At 44.9% G+C, this 18,822-nt stretch overlaps 1 protein-coding gene across 1 annotated transcript in view; it reads left to right on the top strand.

Moving 5' to 3' along the window:
• The first annotated feature begins 11,181 nt into the window (after positions 1–11,181).
• Positions 11,182–18,822, top strand: part of LOC137328026 (transmembrane 7 superfamily member 3-like) — a 30,360-nt gene continuing 22,719 nt past the window's right edge. The window contains exons 1-3 of the mRNA XM_067994095.1: positions 11,182–11,333; positions 14,193–14,347; positions 15,434–15,581. Of these exons, the coding sequence (XP_067850196.1) occupies positions 11,198–11,333; positions 14,193–14,347; positions 15,434–15,581 (439 nt within the window). The 5' untranslated portion in view covers positions 11,182–11,197. The remainder of the gene's footprint in view (positions 11,334–14,192; positions 14,348–15,433; positions 15,582–18,822) is intronic.

The following is an 18,822-nucleotide window of genomic DNA, read 5'->3' as shown; positions in this document are numbered from 1 at the left end:
CCCTTCTTATCTTTTATTTCAATCCATATGGATCCTGTTTTTATCCTTCTGTTAGTTATGTCCCTTTTTTCTACTGCCATTATGTTGTCCCTAATTAGTTCACACCCCACCTTCTTCCTTCCCTATCCTTTCTGATTAAGTTATAACCTGCAATATTTAATTGCCAATCCTGTTCTTTATGCAGCCATGTTTCAATTATTCCTACTGCATCTGATTGCTCACTTTGGGTTATTCCCTTCAGTTCCCTGGTTTTATTCCAGATGCTGTGTACGCTGCTGTTGGAAATTTTAAACATTTTAAATTTAAAATTAAAACATTTTTTAACTCTTCTTTTCGGTCTCTTTTTCTCTCTCTCCAAATCCAATCTTTCAATCCATCTCTTTATTTCTCTTTCTGTACCTGACTTGACATTGAATTCATACACTCCAATTTGTACTTCGTTCTCAGTCCTTGCACTGTTTATTTGACAATCCTTCACTCTAATTGTTTAAGAAGATACACAGATGTTTGCCCTGTTCACTCAGGTCCCAGATGCCCTGTTTCCCTCGCTGCGATGTTATCAGCTCGCACTTTCAGCAACTTGCCATGCAAAAAATTTAAAAACCTAAACCAACAAGGGCAAGTCTAAACCAGTAACGGCAGACACCTTTCGGTGCCCTACTGCAGCAGAATGTGACCCAGTAGGTTTCATTTTGGTATTTTTAACTCTGCCACATACACTACACAGAAGCACGGTGGAACAGAGTAAAAGTGATTATTTTAATTACTCATGTTTCTTAAATTATTAAGAACAAACAATGGAAATTGAACACTATTACACAGACTTTCCTATTGCCAGTTTAAAGATTAAACAAGATAAAAGCAAAATAGTCCACTGCGTGAACTGAGCCCACCTTTAAGAGCTTCCTTCACCTCTAAATGACATTTGCACAGATAATGGGGTAGAAATTGGTCCAGGGCTGTAGTGTAAAACAGGCAATAGTGAATCGGTCGCCAGTTTTCACACTCTGCTTGATTTTCTTTTCCATTGAAGTCAAAAATCAAAACGGTGCTGTCAATTCACTATTGCCTGTTTTACCCAACTGGCCAAGGCTAATCTCTACCCCCACCGCTGGGGCAAAATCCGTCTCCATCCCTCAGCCTCATCGCCAAAACGACAGCCCCTTTTATACCATGGCAGAACGGAAAAGAAAACCGGGTGCAGTTGGTGATTCGCGATGAGCTCATTTCGTGCTACCAGTGTAGACCAGTTTCTCTCCCACGGTACCTTAACATATATAACAACATCTTGCATTTATACAGCGCTTTTGATGTAGTAAAAACATCCCAAGGTGCTTCACAGGAGCGATTATCAAACAAAATTTGATGCCGAACCACATAAGGAGATATTAGGATAGGTGACCAAACCTTGGTCAAAGAGGTAAGTTTTAAACAGCGACTTAAAGAGGACAGAGAGAGGTCGAGAGGTGGAGAGATTTAGGGAGGGAATTCCAGACCTTAGGGCCTAAGCAGCTGAAGGAACGACCGCCATTGGTGAAGCAATGATAATCGAGGCCAGAAATAGAGGAGCACATAGGGATCTCGGAGGCTGGAGGAGGCTACAGAGATAGGGAGAGGCGAGGCTGTGGAGGTATTTGAAAACAAGGATGAGAATTTTAAAATCGAGGTGTTGCCGGACTGAGAGCAAGCAAAGGGGTAATGGTTGTACAGGCCTTGGTACGAGTATATACACATACACACACACAAAATGAGGTATTTGGGGGGGGTCGGGGGGGGTGGTGCAGGAAAGAGTTTGTAGCAAATCAAGGCAGGGGAGGGGAGGGGACTATATCCCTCTGGTTCTACTCCTGCATTCACTTACAATCAAAGGAACGCAGTATGAAAAGCATAGTGTTCTGATTACACAGTGTTTAACAAATCTTGCATCAAACCAATAAGTAATTTAATTTAAACAGGCCAACAACTGACACTGCGAGAAAATTGTGAATGAGGTAGAAGAAAATTCAGCTTGGTCTGTTTTTTTGTATTCCACCACTTAGGGCTCCTCCAGTGGCTAAGTGAGTGACTGCACCATTTGATGTGGTATTGAGCCGTACTGTCCAGGAAGGACTTGGGTTCGATCCTTGGTCTGCACTGAGTTAATTTAGTGGGTCAGATGGTTGTGTGTTCAAGTCCCACTCCAGACATTTGAGCACGTAATCTAGCTGACACCCTAGTACAGTGCTGAGGGAGTGCTGCGCTGTCGGAGGTGCCACCTTTCGGATGAGATGTTAAACTGAGGCCCCACCTGCCCTCTCATGTGGACGTAAACGATCCCATGGCACTATTTAGAAGAAGAGCAGGAGAGTTCTCCCTAGTGTGCTAACCAATATTTATCCCTCAACCAACATCATTAACACAGATTTTCTGGTCGTCATCACATTGCTGATGGGGGGACCTTGCTGTGTACAAATTGGTTGCCACGTTTGCTACATTACAACAGTGAGTACATTTCAAAAGTGTTTTATTGACTATAAAGTAATGGATGTCCTGAGCACATGAAAGGTGCTTTATAATTGCAAGTATTTCTATTTTTTTAGTGGTGGAACCATACTGTGCAGGATGAGTTTTTAGCTTCAAGCAAGGAGAGGAGGGGATCAATTGGAGAGGGAGTGATGCTTTACATTTCACCGGAAGTCATAAGCTGTGTATTTGTGATCCCTCCAATAAGTGTGCAAATATCCTTCACACTTGTTGAGGCCACTGACTGCATTTTAGTTTGATATTTTTGAGGAAGGGTTACATGCAGAGGTTACATAAGAACATAAGAAATAGGAGCAGGAGTAGGCCAATCGGCCCCTCGAGCCTGCTCTGCCATTCAATAAGATCATGGCTGATCTGATCCTAACCTCAAATCTAAATTCATGTCCAATTTCCTGCCCGCTCCCCGTAACCCCTAATTCCCTTTACTTCTAGGAAATTGTCTATTTCTGTTTTAAATTTATTTGATGATGTAGCTTCCACAGCTTCCTGGGGCAGCAAATTCCACAGACCTACCACCCTCTGAGTGAAGAAGTTTCTCCTCATCTCAGTTTTGAAAGAGCAGCCCCTTATTCTAAGATTATGCCCCCTAGTTCTAGTTTCACCCATCCTTGGGAACATCCTTACCGCATCCACCCGATCAAGCCCCTTCACAATCTTATATGTTTCAATAAGATCGCCTCTCATTCTTCTGAACTCCAATGAGTAGAGTCCCAATCTACTCAACCTCTCCTCATATGTCCGCCCACTCATCCCCGGGATTAACCGAGTGAACCTTCTTTGTACTGCCTCGAGAGCAAGTATGTCTTTTCTTAAGTATGGACACCAAAACTGTATGCAGTATTCCAGGTGCGGTCTCACCAATACCTTATATAACTGCAGCAATACCTCCCTGTTTTTATATTCTATCCCCCTAGCAATAAAAGCCAACATTCCGTTGGCCTTCTTGATCACCTGCTGCACCTGCATACTAACTTTTTGATTTTCTTGCACCAGGACCCCCAGATCCCTTTGTACTGCAGTACTTTCTAGTTTCTCGCCATTAAGATAATAACTTGCTCTCTGATTTTTCCTGCCAAAGTGCATAACCTCACATTTTCCAATATTGTATTGCATTTGCCAAATCTCTGCCCACTCACCCAGCCTGTCTATATCCCCTTGTAGGTTTTTTATGTCCTCCTCACTCTCTACTTTCCCTCCCATCTTTGTATCATCTGCAAACTTTGATACGTTACACTCGGTCCCCTCCTCCAAATCGTTAATATAGATTGTAAAGAGTTGGGGACCCAGCACCGACCCCTGCGGAACACCACTGGCTACTGGTTGCCAGTCCAAGAATGAACCGTTTATCCCAACTCTCTGCTTCCTGTTAGATAACCAATCCTCCACCCATGCCAGAATATTACCCCCAATCCAGTGATTCTTTATCTTGAGCAATAATCTTTTATGTGGCACCTTGTCGAATGCCTTCTGGAAGTCTAAATACACTACGTCCACTGGTTCCCTTTTATCCACCCTGTACGTTATGTCCTCAAAGAACTCAAGCAAATTTGTCAGACATGGTTCATTAATGCAGTAGTGTGAGGTGAACAATAATGACCTTATTTATTCAGTCACTGTTGAAAGAACTTGTCTACTGACATTCCTGGGCTCTTTTTATAAAATCTGTTGTCTGTAACTGAACACAAGGAATCATGCAATCCGTGACTTTTAAAAAATTCATTCTCAGGATGTGGGCATCACTGGCAAGGCCGGCATTTATTGCTCATCCCTAGTGGCCCTGAGAAGGTGATGGTGGGCTTCTTCTTGAACCTCCGCAGTGTAGCAGCTTGCTACGCCACTTTAGAGGGCAGTTAAGAGTCAGCCACTTTGGTGTGGGGCTGGAGTCACATATAGGCCCAGACCAAGTAAAGACGACAGGTTTCCTTCCCTAAATGACATTAGTGAACCTGTTGGATATCACAGAAACGGTTGCAGATCTTTGATCCATCCAGCCCACCTATCCACAGTACACCCTTGGTGCATTTCTCATAACCCTGAATCCCATTTATTGATATGAACCTGTCCAGTACCTTCTTGAAACTCATTTAGTTTTCTTGTTCCATTACCTGTGCTTTTAAAATCGTCTGGATGTTGGATTTAGGTGTCTGCCATGGTTCAGTGGTAGAACGTAATCTAGTAATCCAGCCTGACACTCCAGTGCAGTACTGAGGGAGTGCTTTCTTTCGGATGAGACGCTCAACCGAGACGCTGTCAGCCCTCTCGGGTGGATGTAAAAGATCCCATGGCACTATTTCGAACAAGACCAGGGGAATTCTCCCAGTGTCCTGGCCAATATTTATCCCTCAACCAACATCACTAAAATAGATGATCTGGTCATTATCTCATTGCTGGTTGTGGCACCTTACTGTGGGCAAATTGGCTGCTGCGTTTCCTATATTACAACCGTGACTACATTTCAAAAAGTACTTCATTGGCTGTAAAGCACTTTGGGATGTCCTGAGGTTGTGAAAGTTGCTATATAAATGCAAGTTCTTTCCTTTGGATTCTACTTAGAAATTGGAAGCCATAAATTAAAACTGTATTGTACTATTATTTATCTTGTGTCAACATTGGAAAGTTGGTCCTTGCTACATTTAACACCAACCTTGAAGGTGGTCCTTTTTCCTTCAACATTGTCCTTGTAATGACCAGGCCCTAGGCTATTCACTCATGACGGCAGCACATGGATCGGATCTCACTGTGCAATATCCTCACTTCTTAAAAATATATATATAAATTAGTTTGTGTATATAAGCGATACATTTGAGCATGTTTGCCTATCAAGTACCAGAGCTCACGTTTGCAGGTGAAAGACGATGGAAAAAAGAAAGTAATTTAATGCTGGGAGCTGGAAAAGAAATAAAAAGGATAATAAATCCCCGGATTATCATCCAGGTCAATTATAACCTTAAAGAAGGAGCTAGATTGATACCTGTTGAGGAGGCGGATTGAAGGTTCTAGTTAGAGCAGCTGTCCAGTGAAGGTGGTGTTATTAGAGTCTATTGTTTCTTTCTATTACTATTTGGCATCTCTTTCTCCTCTCTAAAGTGCCTTAGGGCAATAACTATGTGAACGGTGCCTATCAGGAAAGCATTCAATTCTTGGACCTATTATAGTTGTTCATGAGACGGAAGATGACCTGAGCAAAGGTAATGATAAGGAGAGTTTTGAATCAGGAAACCACAGAACAGGTGTAGCTTGGGGTGTAATTGGAATAGACGAAGACACCGAGTAAATATGTAGCAAAAATTCTAATTAGAGACACTGTACTGATTTCATTGTCCTAAATCTGCAGTACTTGTAATTGAACAGCAATTGATTCAAAATTACATAAAGTTAATTTTGCAATGTTTATAGCAACATGCATGCAATTGTCCACTGTATGTCAGGAACTTCATCATTGGGGCCTGTTTTAAAAGTCAGCAAAATTAAAAAAATTGGGGTCAACTTCAACATCCTTTTCATCTTTTCCAGCAGGTTTTTTTTCTTGAAACATTGAATATTGACATCAAAGCATGACTTGGATGAGTTACTGAGCCTAGCAGTACAAGAGAACTGAATTGACACAACAAAGCTAAAACGAAAGCAATCTAGATTAATAATGATATCAATTAACCTGGCACAGGCACGATGGGCCGAATGGCCTCCTCCTATGCTGTATTTTTTTTCATTTGTTCAGGGGATGTGGGCATCGCTGATGAGGCCAGCATTTATTGCCCATCCCTAATTGCCCTTGAGATGTGGTGGTGAGCCGCCTTCTTGAACCGCTGCTGTCCATGTGGTGAAGGTTCTCCCACAGTGCTGTTAGGGAGGGAGTTCCAGGACTTTGACCCAGCGATGATGAATGAACGGCGATATATTTCCAAGTCGGGATGGTGCGTGACTTGGAGGGGAACGTGCAGGTGGTGTTGTTCCCATGCGCCTGCTGCCCTTGTCCTTCTAGGTGGTAGAGGTCGCGGGTTTGGGAGGTGCAGTCGAAGAAGCCTTGGCGAGTTGCTGCAGTGCATCCTGTGGATGGTACACACTGCAGCCACAGTGCGCCAGTGGTGAAGGGAGTGAATGTTTAGGGTGGTGGATGGGCTGCCAATCAAGCGGGCTGCTTTGTCCTGGATGGTGTCAAGCTTCTTGAGTGTTGTTGGAGCTGCACTCATCCAGGCAAGTGGAGAGTATTCCATCACACTCCTGACTTGTGCCTTGTAGATGGTGGAAAGGCTTTGGGGAGTCAGGAGGTGAATCACTCGCCGCAGAATACCCAGCCTCTGACCTGCTATTGCAGCCACAGTATTTATGTGGCTGGTCCAGTTGAGTTTCTGGTCAACGGTGACCCCCCAGGATGTTGATGGTGGGGGATTCGGCGATGGTAATGCAATTGAATGTCAAGGGAAGGTGGTTAGACTCTCTCTTGTTGGAGATGGTCAATGCCTGGCACTAGTCTGGCGCAAATGTTACCTGCCACTTATCAGCCCAAGCCTGGATGTTGAGGGGTTGAGAATGCAACTGAACACTGTGCAATCATCAGTGAACATCCCCATTTCTGACCTTATGATGAAGGGAAGGTCATTGATGAAGCAGCTGAAGATGGTTGGGCCCAGGACACTGCCCTGAGGAACTCCTGCAGCAATATCCTGGGCCTAAGATGATTGGCCTCCAACGACCACTACCATCTTCCTTTGTGCTAGGTATGACTCCAGCCACTGGAGAGTTTTCCCCCCGATTCCCATTGACTTCAATTTTACTAGGGCTCCTTGGTGCCACACTCTGTCAAATGCTGCCTTGATGTCAAGGGCAGTCACTCTCACCTCACCTCTGGAATTCAGCTCTTTTGTCCATGTTTGGACCAAGGCTGCAATGAGATCTGGAGCCGAGTGGTCCTGGCGGAATCCAAACTGAGCATCGGTGAGCAGGTTATTGGTAAGTGCCGCTTGATAGCACTGTCGACGACACCTTCCATCACTTTGCTGATGATTGAGAGCAGACTGACGGAGCGGTAATTGGCTGGATTGGATTTGTCCTGCTTTATTGTGGACAGGACATACCTGGGCAATTTTCCACATTGTCGGGTAGATGCCAGTGTTTTGGCTGTACTGGAACAGCTTGGCTAGAGGCGCAGCTAGTTCTGGAGCACAAGTCTTCAGCACTGCAGCTGGGATGTTGTTGGGGTCCATAGCCTTTGCTGTATCCAGTGCACTCAGCCGTTTCTTGATACCACGTGGAGTGAATCGAATTGGCTGAAGACTGGCTTCTGTGGTGGTGGGGATGTTGAGAGGAGGCCGAAATGGATCATCCACTCCGCACTTCTGGCTGAAGATGGTTGCAAATGCTTCAGCCTTTTGCACTCACGTGCTGAACTCCACCTTCATTGAAGATGGGAATGTTTACAGAGCCTCCTCCTCCCGTTAGTTGTTTAATTGTCCACCATCATTCATGACTGGACGTGGCAGGATTGCAGAGCTTTGATCTGATCCGTTGGTTGTGGAATCGCTTAGCTCTGTCTATAGCACGTTGCTTCCACTGTTTAGCATGCATGTAGTCCTGAGTTGTAGCTTCACCAGGTTGGCACCTCATTTTTAGGTACGCCTGGTGCTGCTCCTGGCATACTCTTCTACACTCCTCATTGAACCAGGGTTGATCCCCTGGCTTGTTGGTAATGATAGTGAGGAATATGCTGGGCCATGAGGTAACAGATTGTGCTGGAATACAATTCTGCTGCTTCATGGATGCCCAGTTTTGAGCGGCTAGATCTGTTCTGAATCTATCCCATTTAACACGGTGATAGTGCCACACAACACGTTGGATGGTGTCCTCAGTGCGAAGAGAGGACTTCGTCTCCACGAGGACTGTGCGGTAGTCACTCCTAACAATACTGTCATGGACAGATGCATTTGCGACTGGTAGATTGGTGAGGACGAGGTCAAGTAGGTTTTTCCCTCGTGTTGTGTTCGCTCACCACCTGCCGCAGGCCCAGTCTGGCAGCTATGTCCTTCAGGACTCGGCCAGCTTGGTCAGTAGTGGTGCTACCGAGCCACTCTTGGTGATGGACATTGAAGTCCCCCACCCAGAGTACATTCTCTGCCCTTGCTACCCTCAGTGCTTCCTCCAACTGGTGCTCAACATGGAGGAGGACTGATTCATCAGCTGAGGGAGGTAATCAGCAGGAGGTTTCCTTGCCCAATTTTTAACCTGATGCCATGAGATTTCATGGGGTCTGGAGTCAATGTTGAGTACTCCCAGGGCCGCTCCCTCCTGACTGTATATCACTGTACTGCCACGTCTGGTGGGCCTGTCCTGCCGGTGGGACAGAACATACCCAGGGATGGTGATGGAAGAGTCTGGGACGTTGGCTGAAAGGTATGATTCTGTGAGTATGGCTATGTCAGGCTGTTGCTTGACTAGTCTGTGGGAAGCTCTCCCAATTTAAGCATAAGTCCCCAGATGTTAGTGAGGACGAATTTGCAGGGGTTGACTGGGCTTGGTTTGCCTTTGTTGTGTCCGGTGCCTAGTGGTCCGTCTGGTTTTATTCTTATTGTGACTTTTTGTAGCATGTTTGTGCAACTGAGTGGCTTGCTGGCCATTTCAAAAGGCAATTAAGAATCAACCACATTGCTGTGGGTCTACAACAATCCTGGTAGTTTCATGGTCACCATTACTGATACTAATTTTTTTAAGACCAGATTTTATTTAATTAATTGAATTTAAATTCCCGGCCGGTCGGGTGACCAGAGTCAGGGACGTCCTGGATGGCGGTGGGTCGGGTTGGCTCGAGCCGTGGGCGCTCGCCGCTCGCATGTCTTCGTGGCGTGCCGGGGACGCGGCCGCCGCCATCCAGGCATTGAAATCGGCGCTCGGCCCTGACTCCACTGGGGGTGTGGAGGTGGCTCAAGCGTGCGGAGCCATCCCGTCCGACCTGACCCCCGTTCGGACGGAATTCCTCCTCGGCGCCAAACCCCGGAACCTCCCTCGGAGGGCCGCGCCTCACAACTTGAGCCGTCTCTCGGAAATTCCCTCCGTGCCGTTTCACACCGCGCGGAGGGATTTCCTGTACGGGCTGCTCCTGCACACCATCCACTTCCTCGCCCTCGTCTCTCGCCCGGACACGCCCTGGTGTGCCATCCTGCCGTCCAGCGGAGACGGGGGTCCCCAGTGGGGGGCTCTCTATACAGGGGTCCTCCCGTGTTACTTTGGGGATCTGGGGTGGAGGGTGGTGCACGGAGCAGTCGCGTGCAACCGGCGGTTACGCCATTTCACGGACACCCGGGCCGCTTGTGATTTCTGCGGCCTGGAGGAGTCCATGTTCCATATGTACACTGTTGCGAGACTGCAGCCCCTGTTCCATTATTTGGAGGGGCTGCTCCTCAAGTTCTGGCTGCATTTCAGTCCCACGCTCCTGATCTTTGGCCGCCCGGTGAGGAGGGGGGCGGGCAGGTCGGTGGACGTCCTCGTGGGCCTGCTCCTGGGCCTGTCCAAGGTGGCTATCCACAGGTCCAGGATGCTCGCGGTCCGTGGGGGCGGTCGCTCGGCCTGTCTGCCTCTCTTTCGTGGGTTGCTCCGCGCCCGGGTGGCCCTGGAGATGGAGCACGCGGTGTCTGCCGGTACGCTTGAGGCTTTCCGCGACCGGTGGGCACCGCAGGGGCTGGAATGCATCCTGGACGAGGATAATAAAGTTTTAATTTGAACACTTGGTTTTGGTTTCTTTGGGTTTTAGTTCTTAAGCACACAAAAGGGGGGCCTAATAGAAAAAAAATTAAAATTCCCCAGCTGCTGTGGTGGGATATGAACTCATAACTCCAGGCCTCTGGATTACTAAACCAGTAACATCACCACTATGCTCCCGTACCCTAATGATTGTAAACAATTTTACAACACCAAGTTATAGTCCAGCAATTTTATTTTAAATTCACAAGCTTTCGGAGGCTTCCTCCTTCCTCAGGTGAACCAGGTGGTGAGCGAACACAACACGAGGGAAAAACCTACTTGACCTCGTCCTCACCAATCTACCAGTCGCAAATGCATCTGTCCATGACAGTATTGGTAGGAGTGACCACCGCACAGTCCTCGTGGAGACGAAGTCCTCTCTTCGCACTGAGGACACCATCCAACGTGTTGTGTGGCACTACCACCGTGCTATATGGGATAGATTCAGGACAGATTTAGCAGCTCAAAACTGGGCATCCATGAAGCAGCAGAATTGTATTCCAGCACAATCTGTAACCTCATGGCCCAGCATATCCCTCACTATCATTACCAACAAGCCAGGGGATCAACCCTGGTTCAATGAGGAGTGTCGATCCGAAAGCTTGTGAATTTAAAATAAAATTGCTGGACTATAACTTGGTGTTGTAAAATTGTTTACAATTGTCAACCCCAGTCCATCACCGTCATCTCCACATCATGGGTACCCCAATGAATCACTCTTTGGCTCTGAAAGTGCATCTTATCCTCTGCAAATTCAACAGCTGAACCTGGGGGACGTGGCCCTAAACCGTAATGACCAAATCACGATTGAAAGAGAAAGCTCTTCACCAGGAACCACGTGACGTGACAGTGGCGGGCGATATGCAAATCTGGGGATGTGACGTCGGTCCTTGGTGAATGGGCGGAGGTTTGATTGACAGGCGGGCGGCGGCGAGAGCGGACGATGCGGGTGCGCTGTGTGCCGGGTCTGGGGCTGCTGCTGCTCGCTCTGAGCGGAGCGCTGGCTGCCCGGAGCCGGAGCCGCACTCACCGTCTGCTGCCGGGGGATGTGCCGAGCCTGGGTCAGACTCCCCTTCCAGGTGAGGTTACTGGACGCTGCAATGGACGCGTTGGAGCCCGTCTGGACTGCTCATCCGCTTTGGCTGATACCCAGCCTCCGTCCTCCCTCCTCTTCCCTCTCCCTCCCTCCTCTTCCTCCCTCCTTCTCCCCTCTCCAGTCGGTGCTAAGATTTGTTATGCATTTTAAATCCACCCTGAAGTTAGTGGGTTTCCCCTTGTTAGCAGCTCCCCTCACGGGCTGTGAACTTTTTAACTTGTTGGATCTCGAACTTTGTGTTTCTTTTGCAGCTTTTGTTGACCGACTTCAGTCCTTTCACTTTCTTCCGTCAATTGTGTGTGGTCGTGACTTTCATTTAACTTTTTAAAATATATATTAGTGACTTAGAAAGAAAGAACTTGCATTTATATCGTGACTTTCACATTGGCAGGCTGTTCTAACATGCTTCATAGCTAATAAAATATTTAAGTGTAGACACTATTGTAATGGAGGGTAATGTAACAACTTTGTGTACAGTGAGATCCCACAAACAGCTGAGAGATAAATGACCACATTAATTAGTTTTATTGATGGTGATTGAGAGATAAATGTTGGCTGCCATACTGGGAGAACTCCCCTGCTCTTCTTTGAATAGTGTAATATGATCTCTTACATTCACCTGAGAGGGCCTCTGTTTAAAGTCTTACCTGAAAGACTGCACCTCCGACATTGCAGTGCAGCACTCCCTCAGTACTGTATTGAAGTGCCGGCCCAGATTATGTGCTGAAGTCTCTGGAGTGGAACTTGAAGCCACGACCATTTGACGTGCGAGCACTACTAATGCGTCAAGGCTGAAATCGGTATCGTAGAAACAGCTTCAGCTTGTTAACCCATCTTTGCATCCACACCTATAAACATAATACAGTTGAAGCTTTACTTTCAAGTCAAGTTCTGTTCACTAGGTTTGCACATTGATGAGTCTGGCCTTGTGTATGTGTTGTGGGAAAAATCACCACTCAGAGTCAGACTTAAAGATTCAACATGCAGTTTATTGGACAAAGCTTTGGGAGAACCGCTGGACACTCCGCAGTGTACGCAGTCACCTTTCTCAACTTTAAAATGGTTGTCATGCTTTTTTATACCTTTGAAATATGGATTTTCAGTAGCTTTTACATCATTAATCTTGATTACACACATTAACCAATTAAGCCCACATGGCAACAACGGACTGCTTACACATTAACCAATTAAGTTCGAACAACTGTTATCGCCTTAAGACAGTATGCCTTTGTTTCACGCAGTCTGGTTCTATAGTTTTATCAGTTCGTTGTGAAATGTCTTTTGTATTCCCAGACTGTAAGCCAGTTTTGGAATGTACAAACTCAGCGCTTCTAACTGTCTTTCCCACAGTCACAGAATCCATTTTGTTAGTAGTCAAGCATTATATTTAAGCTTTTAATTAGGGTTAGTCTAATCTACACAAAGCGCATTTCGGTGTGGTTTCAGGGTAAAGACCACCGCCATGTACCCAATAGTCACTTCATCGTTGCCTTTAACCCAACAGCCCAAATTTTACGCTAACAGTATGCTTCAATAGAAATGAACTTGCACAAGAATAAAAGTACACGCTCAACAGTGTTACAATTTCTTTTGTAGTAAATTTTTATGTCTGTCCTGTTTTGTTCTTGTTCAGACTTGTTGAGTAATTGATGCAAGTTTTTCTTACAAATTTGGAGTGGCTGATTTTTCTAAATTAGTGCTTGTCTGCGTTTGAGGTGTGGAACTTGGGCTTTCACCTTGTTTCTTCCCAGCTGCTGTCGGTTTGATTTTTTTTAATGCAATATTCATTTTATTTCCACACTTCAACCATCAGCTCATCATTAAGTTGGTAGTAAACTTGATTGTAGAAATTCTTTCAAGAAATTTCCTGTTATTTGTAATGTGCATGGTAATTTTTAATATGTGTAGTTGTCTGTGTTAAAACATGTAACAAGCTATTCCCTTGCATGTATAGTTATCAGTGATCCTGTAATAATAATCCTACACAAAATGTCTTCCTCTTATCACTGGCATCTTTATAATTCCCTGTTTTTCCTATAAGGCTCAAATGTACCCTGCTTAAGTAGCTTGAATTTAATTTTCTAAGACTATGATCACTTGTCACACCATGTAGCATCAATCATAATCCCTACACACACAAGACTAGCACAGCCATTTTGTTTGATACTATGAGATTTAAAACCTGGTCAAATGAAAATTGAGCTCTCAGTCCATTTTATGCTCTAAGGTGCTGTGGTTCTAATCTGTTGAGTGATATTTTCTGTAAACTACTGATTTTGTCTTCTCCCTCTTTCCCATCATCTATGTATTTATTTTGAGATAAAGAAAAAGTTACTTCTTAAATAAAATAAGTTTTCACGACAAGTTCTTTCTGGTTCTGCTGCATTTTTATGCTGAGTTGACCTTACGATGGCAAGAGAAATGGCAACCTCCTCTGGTTGGAGTATAATCTTCTGAAAAAGTTCAAAAATTGTAGCTTGAACACTCTCCACTGAATTTTAGGCTGTTTGTGCTAAGTTTTTTTTAAGGAAAGAGTGCATGATAGTCTTTGGAGGATCCATTTTAAGATGCAATTGAAAGCAAGCAGTCATGGATCATGTTTGCTGTATTCAGCTGTTAGATTATATAAATTACCTTCAGCACCTCTCGGCTTGTTAAGTACATAAAGTGTCAGCTTGTTCTTGCTGGCAGTGTGCCAAGCAGTAGAGGTATAATCCAACTTGAATGACTCTGCATGTGTTGTATGAAGAAATCTTGCTTATTGTTGCAGTATGTCTTGAGAAAATGTTTCATTTAAAATAGTAGCAGCGATGTGATTTTGTTTCTAATTCTCTTGCTATAGATCGCATTGAAATTCCTCTTTTGGAGCCTGTTTCTGTCCGTTTGGAACCTAATGAATGTAAACAAGTAGTGGTTGCAAACATAAGTCACCAGGCTGCCTCTGTGGTTACCCAGGTATACTCTCACGAACAGAATGTGACGGTCTCACTCTCTAAGGTAAGTAAATGTGTCTATGAAAGGATGAGTTATATAGAAGGTTACAGCACAGAAGGAGGTCATTCAGCCCATCAAGTCTGCGCCGGCTCTATGGGTGAGCAAGTTAGAAGGGCCTCCCTCACCTGTACTTGTACTTGTCTTTCTGATCTTTAATTTGTATGAATAACCGCCAAGTAGAGATGACAACGTGAATTATCTGCTTTTTATAGTTTTTGGCTTTCCCTTTAAGACCATTATTGAAATAAAAGTTTATGTAATGTGTTCTTATTGTATAGTATAATTACAAAATATGTGGGAGACACCTTGCAGTTGAAAAGATTGCTGCCTAAACTTTTTTTCTGGACTCTATTTCAGTGGGGATCCTGATTTTCTTGTCTTCAAACTAATTTGACTATTAGTTTTTAAAAAAAAAACAGTAATCAGTACAGCTACATTTTTATTTTAACAAAAAAGGTTTATTCCAACTGGGCTCAATGGCATTGACGCTTAATTAATACGAGTTGAACAGGTGACCAGGTGAAGCAAAATACTGATACTCCATATTTTAAAATGATCAATTTTGTACTGCAGTTTGGAAAGTCCATTGTCTAAAATTTTGTGCCAATAATGAAACAAAATAACGTTAATTTTAAAAAATGAAACAATATTTAGATGAACCTAGGTTGTTGAACTTGTGAATTGAAGACGAGGAGCCACTTTGCTTGCTTTACAAAGAAACTATAAAATTGAGCAGAAATTTGAGCCAGTTGGAATGCAAGACAGTTTGATAAGATTAGGTTTGGGTCTACACTTCGGAGAAGCAGAAGAGATTTCTGAATACAAACCAAAACTGTCAACCAGTGTATTATCATTTGTATCCTCGAGTTTTTTGGTAGCTATGATTGCTATCCAGATTTGTTGGGGACAGTTTGAGTTGCACTGAACATCTGAGTTTAAGAATATTTTAATTTAAGCAACTAGCAGTGGTGGTTACCCAGCGTGCGATTCCTGTTCCACTGTAACCTTTTGATATTTTAGGCAGACTTGCAATCTCAACTATTAGTGATACATGTTAAGGGAATTGACACATTTTCCTGTGTGCCTCAGTCCTTTTCTGCAGACTCATCCTATACAAGCTCCAGTGCTGGGGTAGTGATGATGTTGAAGCCATCTGCTGATAAGGCGACATTCTACGTTAGAGCTGGAGAGGAAATGGTGTCAGCAGTTCTGTTTGCTCTACCCTACACAGCTCTAGGTATATAAACTGGTATAGCTTTCTTGCCTTCATTATTAAAAAAAACTGTGGTGCAGGACTGTCCAAGCTTTTTGTTTTAATGGGTGTCATATGTGCCTGGGCCACCCCATTGACATGCAAGGCCTAATCGCTGCCATATTCAGGCGAGGCCTGTAAATGGGCGAGCAATCTGTCAGCCTGAAAAAGACCTGCACAGCTGCTTAAATATGCAAATTGGGGCACTGTGCCAGTTGTAGGATGCCGATTGCAAATTTCAGGTAAGAATGAACGAAGAACGCGCCATGCACACTCCACCTCCTGTGTCAGGCCTTGTGGCCTGACCAGCAGTCGGGGACTGCGGGAGGCTGTTTATATAAAAACAAGGCCCAAGAAATTTTGAGTGTTTATTTTTGTGGGCCCAGAGAAGTCGTCCTCCTGCCCCCAGAAAAAAAATCGCTGGCCTGTTCAAGGCCCTCCCCCTGATCGGCCCCCAACTGATCTGACCTGCCTCAGTGTAGGAGTCGATTTCCTTCTCTCCCCGACTGGTGACCTGCAGTGGTGTGTCCATTTGATGCCCACTGCTTACCGGCGGCATTTAAATGAAGCCCAAAGTCACATTTGGCTGGGGCCTCAGGCTGGAACGGAGCAGCGTGCTGAGCAGTTGCTCCGCTGACTTTACACTGTCTTGGGTGCAAATGGAATTTCTTCCCCCATAAATACAAATAGGACAAAGTTGCCAGGGCCTTGGAGCCACGGGCTGAAGGCTTGGGTACTCCTGCTGGACTTGTGGCGAAACATATAAAATGTCAATTTAATGTTAAGCAGTTCATCTGCCAATTTTAATCTCAGTGCAGATATCTGTCCGATCGGGATTGTGGGTGGAAAAAGGCATTTCAAGTTGGTTTCATTGAACAGAATGAAAGCTGTATAATAAAAGTACAGTAGTTTTCAGGAGAAGGAGTAGAGTGCTGGTTTTTGAAAGAATCTTGCAGTGCTTCTGTGTAAAGAGAAACATGAAAAGAAGTCGCTGATAGATTGCACAACTGTTGTACTGTGAGTCACACACTGGCCAGCAGCAAAACCTCGGTCTGATTTTTTTTTTCTCTTTCTGATGAATACTAGTTCCTCAGATTTTTTTCCTGCTTCAAAATGATACAGTGCAAGCATGTTGGGAAATGTGTTTGTTAATGTTCAACGACAGGTTAAACACTGGAAGTGTTGATACCATCGCAACCAGTCTGAGACATTAACCATTATACACAACTTTTGGATTAGTTTATAAAGTGTGTGGGTTGCGGGGATGTATTCTAAGTGATGTGAGATTGCCTTCTTCGGGGGCCTTGCAGCACTCCTGATTAGCACTGTTACTTTTGTGTCCTTGCAAAGGGAAAACTACTCTGCAATGCATAACTGCACCTGCAGAAAAAATTGTGAAGTGATTTAAAAAAAGAGAATGTGGGCCCCGATATTAACTCCAGGAAGGTTTTGGGCGGGTGGGTACCATGGTGATAGAAACTCACCCGCTGCATCAGAAAATGGGCCTGGGGTATTTTAACTCCCGGGCCTCTTTATAATCTCACGGGTGGGTTTCCCACCCGATTCGCTGACTCAATGGGAAACCCACCCACTTTGTCAATGCAATTTGCAGCAGGTCAGCCAGTGGCCTAATTAAAGTGGGAATGCATCTCTTAAAGTGAGCAACACCGGCAAAGCATGGTCCCCGATCAAGCAGGCAGCAACTCCTGTTGTAACAGGCTGCGTTGATCAGCAACAGCCTGCCTTCTGAAGGGCAGCTTCGGATATCTCCAGACATTGACTCTGGGCTGGGTGAGGCCTTCTGCGAGCAGATCTCCTCACCTGTCTTCTAACAGGCCCAGCAGCTACTTGTCTTGGTTGTTGAGGCTGCTGCTATTTCTGCTCCTCTTGCTCCAACTGCTTCTTCATCCAAAGGAAATAAGCAAAAAATGGCACCCATGATGAGCAGTAAATTGCTTAATCAGGGTAAGTAAGGGTACGGGGAGAGTCAGAAAGAAGCAAACTGGAAGCTCAGAACTGCTTTGGAAACCCACTAGTCTTAATATCATATAGATCCTAATGACCTGGTTGCCCCTTTAAATTCAACATCCAGTCATGTCAGTCGGTTTGTGAAGCCAATCCCACTAGGTTTTATTCAGTGGGTTTGATGCTGGGCGAGGCTTGTGACCCGTCCAGTTAAACTCGCATCGGGGTCCTAATAATACTATAGAACCCCAATTTGCAATTTAATAATGAGGCAGCCTTGTGTTTCCAGTGGGTGCGTTTGTCACCTTAGTCAGCTCTGGAGTTAAAATGGCGGTCGGTGAGTTTCCAGCGGGAGGGGGATGGTAAGTCGATCTTTTGTGATTTTAACCGCTCTCCCCACCCTGTTCCTGCCTGCTGGGCTGGGGTAAAATCAGGGTCGTGGTCTGGAAAAGGCTGCACATATCTTAGGCAATTCATAAATGCCAGTTTTGGTGCTGGTGTCAATTGTGCAACTGCCTGAGGTCACTGCTGTGTTTGAAGATGTGGAACTATTGTGTAAGAGCATTTGAAGATAATGTTTGACTCTCTTTTACAAGGATTTATATATTTTAGTTTACCTCCCACCCTCCAAAGTGTACATTTTTAATACAATTAGATTGCCACTAATGCAAATTTTCGATTGCTCTCTTTCTAATTTTTCCCGCCCCCGCCCCCCCCCCCCCCACGTGATGTCATTATGTGAGTGAAAGTGGTCCCTTGCAGGGGGGTGATTATAAATTACTTGTATTGTTAATCCAGGTTCTATGATTAGTTGTGCATGTAGAGCCAATATTCATTAAATCTGTGATTAACTCTGTGGTGGTACTACACCTTTCTCCTTGGGTGATGAAGCATGGTGACTTGCTTATAATCAGCTTCCAGAGCTCACACTAGGCAATGCCAGCATCTTGGAAATCCTTGCTCTTCAAATCCCTCCATGGTCTCGCTCCACCCTACCTCTCCATCCTTCTCCAGCACGGCATCCCATTCTGCACCTTTAGTTTGCTGAGTGTTCCCCATTCTTCCCACTCCACTGTTGGTAGCACAGCCTTCAGTTATCTTGCTCACACTCTTAAAATCGCTTCGCTATGTAACATTCCACTCCACCTTCAAAAGCCTCCTTAAACCCACCTCTTTAACTGTGCCTTCAGCCACCTTCTCTAATTTTCGTAGTGCATTGGGATGTTTTGCTACATTAAAAGTGCGATTATAAATGTACTTT

Source organism: Heptranchias perlo, chromosome 12, assembly GCF_035084215.1.
Source record: "Heptranchias perlo isolate sHepPer1 chromosome 12, sHepPer1.hap1, whole genome shotgun sequence".
NCBI lineage: Eukaryota > Metazoa > Chordata > Chondrichthyes > Hexanchiformes > Hexanchidae > Heptranchias > Heptranchias perlo.
This window is presented reverse-complemented; position numbering and strand designations above follow the sequence as displayed.